This window comes from Drosophila hydei, unplaced genomic scaffold (genome assembly GCF_003285905.1).
Source record: "Drosophila hydei strain 15085-1641.00,03,60 unplaced genomic scaffold, DhydRS2 tig00000063-arrow-pilon, whole genome shotgun sequence".
NCBI classification, from domain to species: domain Eukaryota; kingdom Metazoa; phylum Arthropoda; class Insecta; order Diptera; family Drosophilidae; genus Drosophila; species Drosophila hydei.
In genome coordinates this window covers 7,956,103-7,969,224 of record NW_022045657.1, presented here as the reverse complement: position 1 = coordinate 7,969,224, position 13,122 = coordinate 7,956,103, and the positions used below count along the sequence as shown (strand labels likewise).

The following is a 13,122-nucleotide window of genomic DNA, read 5'->3' as shown; positions in this document are numbered from 1 at the left end:
AATTATTTATTCCTGCATGTTGCCACTTGCGTGAACGGAACGAGCAAACGGCCACAGTCAAAGTTTGCAACGAGCAACGAGCGTCGCTGGCGCTTAAGCATGTCCATGTCCGGCCTGCCAGCCCAAGCCAGAGAAAGAGCCATTCTCAGCTGCACAGCCATCGCCATTGCCATTGCACTCCTAAATGCTATGTGCACACGAGACACATATCCGCCGCCAGCTCTCAAAGTGCCAACACACAGGACGAGGTAATGTCGACCGACATGCACAGAGCCAGAGCCACAGCCAGCACTCGAGCCAGACCCAGAGCCAGAGTCAGTTCCAGTTGCAGTTTCCATTGCCATGAAAGTGCATGACTGCAAGTTTGTTTGGGTCTTTGGCTTAGCGTTCAGATTGCGGCTCTATTATTAGATGCCATTATGTTTTATAGTCTATAATTGATCCTCTGAGCTTAGCATGCGTGCATTTCTTTATCTTACAAATTGTCTGGGATTAAATGAAAAGTAATATGGACACATTGTACAATCCACTTAAACGCTGTGGAGCGTATGTTAAAACCTTTCGCAGATAATCGTACCCTCAGTTAATATACAAAAATCACTTCAACAATCTAATGAAGTATTAAAACAAGTACTAGCACTTCGTGAAGTCGTGCCAGAACTTGCCTTACATTTAAGCTATTAAATAGACCTCCCATATACTCGCAATTCTCTTGAAAGTATTCAAGAAACTACTGAATGTAATTAAGTTTATTTGTTTATTTGCACTGGCAATTATCACAGTAATGAACAAAGAGCAGCAGATTTGATGTAGAAATGTAGGAAGTTTCAAGGCAATATTTTTAAGATATAGAAATAAGTCTGTGCATTTAGGGAACAAAAAATTTATAAATTTAACACATATAGTATATAAAAATATAAAATAACGCTTTTAAATAAAAGTCAATAGGATTTGGTACCCTAGTGTCATGCAAAGATTAAGTTATCCTTATCCGAAGTAATACATTTCGCTTCTTAAGGGCTTACCCCTGAGATATTATCTTTTGAATTCACAGCTGTCCTATATTTGTTCTCCTTTTCTCACTTTAACTAACGCCGTTGCTTCTATTAGGTATCCTTCAATTTGTGATCAGTAAAAAACGCTTTGGCTGTAATACGATTTTTTTAAAATACCATGCCAATACTAACCATGAATCGAAAACAATTACTGTGATAATTATAGGCAGTACACTGAAGAAGTCTTCACTTACTGTTAGATATTCGTAATAATTTGCTAAACTTAATATTCATCTGATATATATATATATATATATATATATATATATATATATATATATATATATATATATATCTTATATTTACATTTGCGTGTTGCTAAGCACTCAATGAGTATCCATGGAGCACTATTGACATGGTTACCATGCCATGCCTCCGTACATGTTGTATAAACAAACGATTCAACTGTTAGCTCAAACATTTACAAAAATCCGCTGTGTAGTAAATAATTGTATAGGAATCTTAAATAAAACAAAGTAATCCCAATATGTATTCACTGCAACATCCACAAATGGATGAGAGTTTCCTGCGACTCGATTCAACAGTCGATGAGGTTATCAATTTGCTACGAAGCATAAAAAAGCCAAATGAGTAAATTATTCAACTCTTTCAAAGTAATAAATATAAATTTACCATAAATTACACTTGTAGAAACGAGACTGAAACTAAACCGGAAGAGGCTGCAGACAGTGTTACCGATGACAATTTCATGGTCACTGTAAGGGATCCAGGAAATACCTCAAATAAAAGCAAGGATCGCTTTACATTTATGAGACAGGTGGATGTAGAGCTGGCAGAGCGCTCCAAAGCGCGTCTAGAACGCGAGAAAGTAGCGCAGAAATTTAGAAAGTATATGGAGATAGCTTAAATACAAACTATATATATTTTATGTAGCGAAATTCTCTTCTTAGGCTTGGCAACTCCGACTATCGCCAGGGTAACTACGAGAGTGCTGTGCGCATGTACACTCAGGCACTTGAGAATATTAAGGACAGTCCCATACTGTACATAAATCGATCTCTCAGCTATATCAAGTAATTAATTCATATCTCCAAAGAAATATATAGCAAACTCACAGTAAATTTGTTATAGACTGCATCAATTTAAGCGCGCCATCATCGATTGTGACTTTGTGCTGAATAAGCTGGATGAGAAGTACATGAGAGCCTGGCTCTATCGCGCAATGGCCTATAAAGGCCTCGACGATGAGGCCAGCTACGAGAACTGCATTAAATATGTGCGTAAATATCACTCTAAGCAATTGGAATTCATAAACTCATTTCTTGAAAAAATGAGTAATATGCAGTAAGTCTTGAGCGTACTTCAAACTGAATTCCTGATATTTTATAATAAATCATTTTATAATTTATATGTTTAACAACATAATAGTACCATATATCTACTTAAAGTGTTAATGAGACCCTGCTATAGTTCATTCAGATATATGTCCTATAAAATATGAATTTGTACTTAAAAAGCATACGAACTAATGTGCAACTGAAATATTCTTAAAGAATCGAAATAAGATAAGTCTTATTTTTGTTCATCTCACAATAAATAATAAATTTAGTTTATGTCAGCCCCAAATACGACGACTTTGGACTTGGATATGGAATCATATGCTTGAGTATGAGAATTTTAGATGAACCATTGAAATTAATTCTTTTTGTTTGTTATATGTGCTAATTGTGTGCATTACCGATATTTAAAAGTTTATTTTAGGTTTGAGCCTCAAATTGAAACCGAAAACCCGCCACCGAGGTAAATGCTAACTCAAGTGTTGTTTACATATGACAGCAGGAATTTTCATGTTGGTGTCAACGTTGTCAGTATCAGCCCGAAGAGAGGAGCTGCGGAAGCGTGAACCGGCGAATAACTCTTTCGATTCTAATGCTATTCAATGCCAACTCCATAGCCCACAACCCATTCTCACCCCGTTAGGGCAAACAATTCGATGGCGGTAATCAATCTTCCTCTACACTGTGTGAGCTGACAGCTCCGTGGTGTAGAGTCAAATTGCGATCTTTGTTTGTCCCGGTCTTGGTCCCGGCCAGAATCGAGTGCACAGGCCCCCAATGTACCCATGCGTCACACACTGTGTGGGTAGGCAGAGTGAGAGGGCGAGAGAGTGGGTGGTGGGGTTCGCTTGTTCCTGTTCCATTTATGCGTGTCAAAGGTTGCGCCAGAGGGCGACAGATTGAAGCGAGGCGAAGGCAGGCGACACAAATGTTGTACTTGTCACGGTTGTTGCGGTAGTTGCATCTTTTGCTTCAAGTTCCACAACTGTGAGGGCGAGTGAAAGACAAAGCGAGAGAGAAAAAGAGAGAGAGCGGGAAAGCAGAGATGGGGCACATACATGTGACAGGCTAGCTAAAATCTCACATGATAAATAGTCAATAAATACTTGTATGTCTTTATAAGCGCCAAATACTCGTATAAATATATATGTATAACATATATATGTACATATGTCGCTGCAAATGAGTCGTAAAATTTTTTCTATTCTTGTTTTATTTAATTGATTTCACTTGTCATTTAACCTTTTGATTAAATACTAAACAAAAGAGTTCATAATTAACGCGGCTATTGCGGCCATAGATATCGTGTTGCAACTAGCTATTTAATAGTTATAAAAACAGTTCATCCATCAATAGAAAATGTTATTTATATAGTATTGTGTGTGAACATTAATTATTAAAAATCGAATGAGCATTAATTGTTTTGCAATGTCATCAGATGAAAAAGAAATAAAACTAAGCTCTAATGTTAAGAATGAGCTACTAAATTTATAGAACATTGTCTTCAGGTTCTCCCTCAATCTGTATACAGTTATGTATATATATTCAACTATGCCAATACTAAACTTTTCTAATCAATATTGGCAAAGTTTATCGATAATGAAATGCAATGCATTAATGTTATTGAAATAATAAAACTAATATCTGGCACAACAGCTGCTGATGAAATATTGTCCACAAAACAATCTGCATCAAAGCGGAAGCAATATTCAAACTGGATACGCACACTCGAGCAAAATTTCAATATGTGGAAATTACATTATGATATGATGACACCGATTTATCTAAGTGAACAGCCGGCGAAAGGGCGGATAACAAAAACACTTGGAACACTATAATGGCTTCTCACAAATTTATTTTTATTAAAATATTAAATATATATAAAGATATGAATCTAGAAAATGAATAATTTAATTTATGTTTCATTTTTCAAAAGACAAACAAAAAATTTTGAAAAATCTTGAGAAAGAGTTTTATTTATTTTATTTTTTATTTATATTTAATTAATATAGTTGTATATACATAATATGTTTATAATAATAAACCTGATAGAAACAAAAACGATGTTAAACTGTAATAATTTTATTTTTCCTTAACTTTTCTTTAACTTAATATTAATTTAATTTATTTAAAAAATTAAGTTAAAGCTTCAGTTGAATAAAACAATAAATTAAATTAATTATTTAGTAAATTCTGCAAGAAATCGAAATCAAACGATTCATAAGACGCATCAGATGTAGTTGCAGAACTCGAATTAGAAGCCCATTCAAAGTGTTGGTCGGGAATTGGAGCAGCATTTAACTGATCGAAATTGTGAAAAGATTCCAGGGATTCAAAGGAATCATATGATGCGCTAGATGAGCAGGCAGATGTAGCCATTGAACTAGCCGAATTCCACGCCACTTGCTGATCTATCGTCGTAGCACTTGTTAACTGATCGATGTGTGGGATATCTTGCATATCTTCCAAGCCTGCACTTCCATGCCATAACTCTGTGCTGAGCCAATCGTGATGCCATAAGTCCAGATCACTCACTTCAGGACTGGGCAGTCGTCCAGGAAGCTGATGCACATTAATATCGCATTGTTGCTCCATTGCGGCATAATTATTATTTAAGTGATCGGGCAGTTCAAATGACTCAGGTTGTTGGCCCCCGCTCACGTATTGCAATAGACGTTCGACAATCAGTTCATGCTCACTGAGCGGAGGTTCCAGATGATCTTTAGATTGAATTGGAGCAGAATTAAGAAACACTTTGGAGCCCAACTGTCTATTGGCTTGTTTCTTGCTTTTCATACGACGATTCTGGAACCATATTTTCACTTGTCTTTCGGTTAGCTGCAGACGTTGAGCGATGCCGATACGACGAGGTCTGCCCAAATACTTGTTCTCATTAAACTCTCGCTCTAGCTCGAGCAGTTGATAGCTTGTGAAGGCAGTACGAGATCTCTTGCACTTGGAAGCGACTGGAGGGGAAAGGAACTCAGAGGATTGAGGTAAGCTAGCCTGCGAATGGAAAAAATAATTATATATTAAAGCAACTGAACTGTAGTATAAAAAATATATGTCAAACTTACCAAGTCGTTGGTCATCATATACGATTCACTTGTATTGCAGTTGGTGTACATTTCGCTTAGAGAATTGAGCTGAGCTTCTGTCCTGTGACACATTTCTTTTTTAACTAGTTTCAATTTCGTGCAGTCCCTTAACTTTTATACTCTACAGGTAAGTCCAGCCGCAAGTCGGAAGACTCTTCCTGGCTGTTACCTGTGTGCGCACTGCGTCTGGCACAGCCCAGCCGGCTGTTGTTGTATGTCGCGTCCAGTTGCTGTCTCCGCAAACTGCTCGACCAAATGTGTCGAAGTGGCGTGAGCCTTGATTGCGAAACGACTGCCGACTTCGTCGTATAAGTCTAATTATAATGCATAATTCAATTGACTCCTAAAAGGCATTAAGTCCAATCGAAAGTCAGACAAATAAAAATTTATGTGAGAAGAATTTCCCACACATATAAAATGTATCGAAAATATAAGTTCTTACTGCTATACTATATATAATATAGTTTAATGGAAGGACACATGGCAAACACAATCAATTTTATACATATATAAAGATCACTTACATAAAAATGTAGAAAGTACATGGAAGCAGGAATAGCTACACTACATACATAGGAATAATCGAAGATGGAACCATAAAATAAAAAATGAAAAAGAAGAAAAATAAGTTAGTTATCTAATCTATTTAATATATTCTATTTTAACTTAAGCCGAGCGTACATTCTACATGAAAATCGATCAAAACGATTAATCTTATAGAATTATATATTTTAAAAAATTGTTATATCAAAAGTATTCCAAATGAGAATATATAATCGAGAAGCAGTGACTAAAAATTGTTAAAGCTAAACTACACATGGAAAGTTTTACTTGTAAACCTGTGTCATAAAGATTCATCAGGTAAATTCATCCTTAACTGAGATATGAAAGAGAAATAAATCGGGTTTTCCACGGGTTTTCCAAAAGAACTGTGAATACTTCACCTTAAGCTACCTGCCTTACCTGTGCCAAATCGCGAGCTAAACTTGATCCCCGCCAATAAAAATGTGAGCTCTCGCCCGGCGCATGTGTTGCCACCTAATATAGTTTTATGGCAAGGCGCTGAACGAAAAGGGAATGGCGTAGAGGATTATGCAAACTAACGAAATATCTGATCAGCTAGCAAATCTTTAAGATTAGACTAAATAACCTACAAACAAGATTATTTTTTATATGAGTTAACAAATGCATTCTAGTATTCAGTAGTTTCGTAATATAAGGTATTATCAACTCGTATCACAGTTTTAACTCATATTACTTTACCAAATTATATTTTAAAAGTATACATTTTGTATGTATTTTTGTGTAAAAATAAAAATTATTTCAATGTAGAATATAAATAATACAGGTAATTTTTAATTTGATATGCTTCTGAGTATATGTACGAGCTCTTCTCAATTTTAAAAATATGTTTCAATTATCAACTATATTATCTTAAATTTGTAAATACATTTTTTGAACAAAATTATTCAATTTGTACTAATTTTTGTATACACATAGTTGCTATATGCAAACGATGTTGCCGTCGATGCATTCGTTCGTTAACTTTTGATGGCGAGTGTGCCGCATAAATGAAACAAACAGCGAACGCAGCTAGCGCTTGCCAATAAAAACAGAATGTGAAAAAGTGTGGCAGCAGAAAAACGAATGCCACCAAGATTGACAACATGATGGTTAGACAGACAAGAAGAGGCGCTCAAAACAAAAAGAAAGACGCGCAACGTGCAAAGCGAAATGTCAAAAATACGCAGCGCCGGAGACAACAAAAATAAAAAACAACAAAAACAAGAAAGAGAGAGAAAAAAGGAATGGAAGCTCGTCGCTGCGGCGACGGAATGTGTAAATAACAAAAACCAAATAAATTCCGTCACACGCAACACGTTTACCGTAAAAACTGCGCTGCAGCTGCTGAACTGACAGCGCCGGCGACAAAGCCACAAAAGCGACAGGGCGACGCAAACATACACATTCGCTGCAACCAATCAGCGATGCGGAGACTTTACAGACACTGGTTACGTGTATGTGTGTGAGTACAGAGAGTGCGAACATGTGTGAGTGGCTCTACTGTGTACCTGTGTGTGACTGGCCCGGCAACTGCGTTAGCCATCTCTATTGCGCATGCACGTCTCCACTCTTTGCTTATCTTTACACAAGCCGTGGAGATCTAGCGATAACAGACATAACATCAGTGTGCCGTAGAAGTAATCAAGAAATGGAAGCAAACATGTTATTAAGATATTATTGTTTAATAACTTATTAATATATTGATACAAGGCTGATTAAAAAGTGCCTTAAAAATATTCTATGTCAACATTAAAGTATTGAGAAACCGGATTTTATTATTATTTTATTATATTATTTTGCAAAATCTTAAGCACTCCTATTGATAATTTATTATTTGGTTCACTATCTATACATTTCTAATACAAGTTTGACGTCCACTCAAGTAAGTTCACAACATTGCCAGCAGAACACGACTTCAACACTCACGAGCACATCTCTCCGCTCTATTCAATCCACCCCAACTTTTCATTGCGCGCTGCCACTACTTCTGACACACCAACACAACCAACACAGCACACATGCATATACCACAAGCCGCTTTAGACACGCCCCTCTGATTGGTGGTTGTGGCGCTCATCTTTGAGTACACAGTCGCACAATATGCTCATTCTTGGCCACTCCTTGCGACAAGTGCGGACAAGTTTCAGTGCGTTCGGTGCTATTGGATGAAATGGTTGGCTAAGTGTCGTGCCCGCACGAAGCAGCGTCGTATTGCCCAAACCGGAGGGAGAGATACGATTCCGAATCTGAATCTTAACTTGAATATCTATTATTTGGCGAAACATTTAGCTAAAACTAAAACTGTATCTGAGAAATGTGCAATAAAACAGTGAATAGTATTTAAAAGTTTAAATAAATATAAAATATTAACGGCAAAAGCCAGCCATCGCGGCCGCATCAACAACTGAAACCGGTTCTGCGCACCGATACGCGATAGCAGAGCCTACGCCGCAGGTTAGAAAGAGACAGCTATAGAGGCAGCACATTGGCGCGAACGTGTAGGAAAGTGTAACTTGTAACTACAAATTGCAGTACAATTGTATGTGTGTCTGCGCTTGTGTGTGTGCACGCTGGCCATTGCAAGATCAGCTTCAGTTTTTTGTCGCTTTGCCAGGCCCTTGCTCAGCTTGCAAGCAAAACTTCAACTGAAATTGTCGTTACGCATACGCACCGCTGTACCGCGTAGCGAACTATTGCATTATCGTGCGTCCGTCTTGTTGTGCTGTGTTCCCATTGTTGTTTTGGCACTCGCGTCGCCATGGGTGCCAATGTGTGTAAAACTGTAGCTGGCAGCTCGACATGATGGAACTGCCACAGTCTCGCTTGGCTAAACAACAACGTTCGCCATCGCCACCGCCATCGCCATCGAAATAGTCGGAGCAACGCGTCGCGCTTGTCGCTGACAACTTTGTGCCTGCTTGGCGGTCTTATCTGACCCTCTTCGTAAATATATCTCGAAAACACATAATAATATTCAGTACTCAGTAATATAGTACTCGATTCGCATAGTTTAAGTGTGCTGCTTTGACACGCAGAAATACATCAAAACCCGCATTGTGTAAAAGTGCTAAAAATGTGAGAAAAAAAGAAACCTTCGCACACAAAATGGAAATTTAAGAAATCTAACGCTGCACACGGATCTGTCCCAGCGAAATATAGCAATGGTGCGTGATAGCATTCGATTAACATGCTTAAAATATTTTTGTCTGTGTTCTTATTATTAATGTTACAGAAAGTATTATTCAGCTTAAATTAACTCATGCGCTGGCTGCATATAATTAAGTTCGCTTTACTGGTTCACAAAATTGAAATCAGAAATATTAGAATTATGCAAGTCTATCTAAGTCTATCTATATATTGAATTCTATTCTACATTGTACTAAGGAGTTTTTAAGCATTCAGTATTTATTAGTTAATAGTAGTATTTAGTATTTATAAAAAAGCCATAAGCTAAACCTATATACAATATATATTGTTCCTCTGTTAGCTTTTATTGATGCTTCGCTCTGTATTCATTAAAGTCTTTTTGATGCTGTTTTATATAAGAAATGTAAGAAATTTAAAAAAATAATCCTTTTTATAGACCTGCATTTTACCTTGTGTAAATTGAAACTCGCTCTAAGGATAAGCAATATATTTATATAAATAATTATAGCTTAGTATAGAAACCAGTTCTATTTGGCTTCCTTTCATTTTCCATTGCCTAAGCTTTACGTTGTATCTTTACCGGAAAATCTAAGTCAGTTGTCGTTGCAATTTCGTTTCCCGACGGCCATTTTCTTGGCGCCAGCTGAAAACAAACCTGAAAATATTCAGCGAAATTAATATTTGTTTTTATAAAATAGTTTTATTTTCTTTATAAAATAGTTGTTGAACTAGATGAGTATAAATATTTATTAAATAATATACATGGGTTCTCACAATAATTATCATAATAAAACCACTATTTCAATAATAATTCGTTTGGAATGCGTCTTCTTTTCAGGTGCATAAATAAAAGAACATAAATTATAATAAACTATAGACAAGAAATAGAGAAGAAACTCCATAAGAAAATATAGTTTACAATGCAAGAGGTGTGCAGCACATTGGACACCAACCAAATGGGCGCCCAGATCAAATCCGAGTCGCCCCTAAATCCCCTACAGGTGCAAACGAGCCAGACTACGGTGTCGGTGCCAATTGTGCCCGGAGCGGCGCCCCAAGGACCGCAGGGACCACCACCAGCGGTGATGCTTGTCAACAAAATGGCACCGAACTGTGATAAACGAGCCGCCGACACCGCCTACTGGATGGCCACCGAGGGGGGTTTCATCAACTCTCAGCCCTCGATGGCCGAATTTCTCAATCACTTGAGTCCGGAGAGCCCGAAAATTGGCACACCTGTTGGCGTTGGCATTGGTAGCGGTGTCGGTGTCGGTGGCGGATATCCGGTTAGTGTCAGCGGTGTGCCACAGACACCGGATGGGATGGACTCGGTGCCCGAGTATCCCTGGATGAAGGAGAAGAAGACATCGCGCAAGAGCAGCAACAACAACAATCAGGGTGAGTACCAAGCACCCAATAACTATAATCAAGTCTTCAGTTAGGGAAGCAATAGCTGCAATCAACTCTCTATGTGCCACTTGCCACTGCAAGTGCACCGGCGAGATGAAAAGTCGCAATCAGCAGCAGGCTTAACTGGAAAATGCAAAACTCTCATTAATCAAGAAATCAGTGCAATTTAGCCTAGCATCGAACGGCGCCGCACCCATGCCCACAGCCTCTGGTTTCGTCTCCCAATCCAGTTCCTCACATAAAGATTCCAGGTCCCAATCAGGCCAATCCCAATCCCAGCTGGCCAATCTCATTTGTAGCTCACTCGATCAGCCAAGCACACGCAACGCGTCTTCGTCTTCGTTTCTGTTTCTGTTTCTGGGTTCGGCTCCTTTGATGGGCAACGCGCCCTGAACCAGGCCCAAAGACCGGCAAAGATCTGTTATTTGCGATCATTTGTAACAATTTTCGAGAGTGGCCCGACGTCGATTCGTCAGTGCGACTGATGAATACAGCTCAACGTCTTCGAGCTGGGCGCGTTTAGTTCTTTTTTTTATTTCTCTTTTAGTTTTTTTACCCCAATGTGTCGATTTCATTTGTGCAGCAGAAACTACGACCAGCCTGCAACTGTGGCAGCAACGTTTTAAAATAAATGAGGTATCAAGGTTGTCTGGTCATACGTTTTCCTGTCCAGGCACAGGCACAGGTACAGGTCCACTCTATCCAGAGAACAGGGTCGGTCCAGGGCCACGCATATGCTCAGTCTCCCTTGTCTCTTCTACTGCTGCTGCTGCTGCTGCTACTCCCTCTCCCCTCTGAGCGATTGCAACCTGTTATTTAGGTTCATTTGTCAAAATATTTTTCCTGTCCCCTGTCTCGATAAAGGGGGCAGGAAAACAGCCGAAAGCTGGGTAATGTGCATGAGTATGGGAATGGGAATGGGAACGAGCAGGCAGCGCACAACAGTTGCAACAGTTGCAAGTTGCAGTTACAACTGTTGTTGTTGCTGGGCATACGTAAAAGTGTATCCTCGGGAAATTTGCAGCGCATTTCGCATTTGTTGCCGCATTTCGGGCATTATCAACATTTACTCCATGCCGATTCCATTCACTTGCCCAAACTTTCAATTAATCACAACTGGACACAAGTGGAACGCTTTTTGCAGTTCTCTGCAGTTGTGTATTCGATACCTAAGGCAACGGCTACGATTTGAAAGAGTTTGACAATGCTTGGACTTGCAATGAACGGAAAACATAAGCATGGCTTGGGTAATAAGTAATGTCTATTTTGTATATATATTTGCAGTCTATATATTTGCATCTACATTTATATAAAGAGTAGGCTCTCAGCAATGTATAGTAGCTCTCTAAGCTTCTTAAATATTTCAATATAATCGCTAAGCCAACAGAATTAAAGCCTTGTTTTCAATAGATTGCAAATGTCAAGTTTGAAATAATTTTGTTTTGCTCATTTTCAAAGATGGTAAAAATACATTATACAAACAATTATTGGCCATTAACTAGCTAAAACTGTGATTAAATATTGTAATGAAGCAAACTGTGTGCTTAAGATAGAAATAACATTGAAACAACTTTATAAAAACAAATGATATGCTCTTAAAGTGCACTTACTGCAAGGTTGCTTAGGTATAATAAATATCTACTCACTCTCCAGTGCAGCTGTGTGTGTGACCAGCATAGAGTTGGACTAATACAATGCCAATTAATATCAACCACACCATCATGTTGACAAATGGCAACCACTAATCGGAGAGACGCTTCAAGTGTAACCTGAAATCCAAACACGTGGCTAGCGACATCTCAAATTCCCCAGCGAGTGTGAAGGCGAGTTCTGTAGCAAATCCTTAGCCTTGCCAACGAGTGGAAGAATGAACCCAGCTGAGTGCCTCTCCTACTCAAGTCCGAGTGAAAGTGAGCCAATAAATAGCGTGAAGCATTCCAAGCGCCGACACCACTCGTACAGAATCTGTTGAAGGGTCAATACATCTTTGCTCCCACACACACACACAAACACAGATTCACATGGGGCGGTATTCGTCTGGGACTGTGGGACTACATGCTGAGCGATATGGATTACAAATGATGTTGTAAATGTCTGTCCGTTTGCCAGGCGGGCGGCAAGTCGGACAAATGGACAGAAGGAGAGAAAACTGGGAACGTTGTTACGGCTTTCAGTTGACTCGACAAATGCTTTAGTGTGTGCATCAGTGTGTGTGTGTTGGTTTAACAGTTTAATTTGTTAATGTTGTCAAATTAATTCCATGTCAGGTTGTATCCGCATTGAAGTGTTGGCAGTATCCCACAGAGTCGAGGATCATTACAGGTAAAGCACAAACAGTGGGCTAAACTTACATTTTGCTAAGTATGAAGAGCTGTAAAGCAGCTAAATTAGTTTGTCAACAGCTTTGTAATTTATCTTGACTGAAACCACGTTTGATTTGTAGTCAAATACTTCAATTATTTTAAGCATTATTTTTATCAAAATCCTTTCTCTAGCAGCAGCGTTTGAAAAACTACAACCACACCAGATTTATCTAAACGAAACGGCTGA

The 13,122-nt window shown here is 38.5% G+C and overlaps 3 protein-coding genes across 6 annotated transcripts in view; 2 read left to right on the top strand and 1 right to left on the bottom strand.

Moving 5' to 3' along the window:
• The first annotated feature begins 1,542 nt into the window (after positions 1-1,542).
• LOC111596459 (tetratricopeptide repeat protein 12) lies at positions 1,543-2,364 on the top strand. Its single transcript, XM_023310695.2, has 4 exons — positions 1,543-1,646; positions 1,707-1,904; positions 1,967-2,089; positions 2,148-2,364. Exons 1-4 carry the CDS (start codon positions 1,543-1,545, stop codon positions 2,362-2,364), a joined length of 642 nt encoding a protein of 213 aa, XP_023166463.2.
• A 2,164-nt stretch (positions 2,365-4,528) lies between these two features.
• Positions 4,529-5,481, bottom strand: LOC111595462 (protein zerknuellt 2). The gene is made up of 2 exons (XM_023309223.2): positions 5,431-5,481; positions 4,529-5,359 (listed from the first exon to the last, which is right to left on the bottom strand). Exons 1-2 carry the CDS (start codon positions 5,479-5,481, stop codon positions 4,529-4,531), a joined length of 882 nt encoding a protein of 293 aa, XP_023164991.2.
• Positions 5,482-10,082: 4,601 nt separating this feature from the next.
• The window catches only part of LOC111595676 (homeotic protein proboscipedia), a 33,841-nt gene continuing 30,801 nt past the window's right edge, over positions 10,083-13,122 (top strand). For all 4 annotated transcript variants that reach the window (XM_023309530.2, XM_023309522.2, XM_023309539.2 and 1 more), the window contains exon 1: positions 10,083-10,560. In XM_023309530.2, the coding sequence (XP_023165298.2) occupies positions 10,083-10,560 (478 nt within the window). The remainder of the gene's footprint in view (positions 10,561-13,122) is intronic.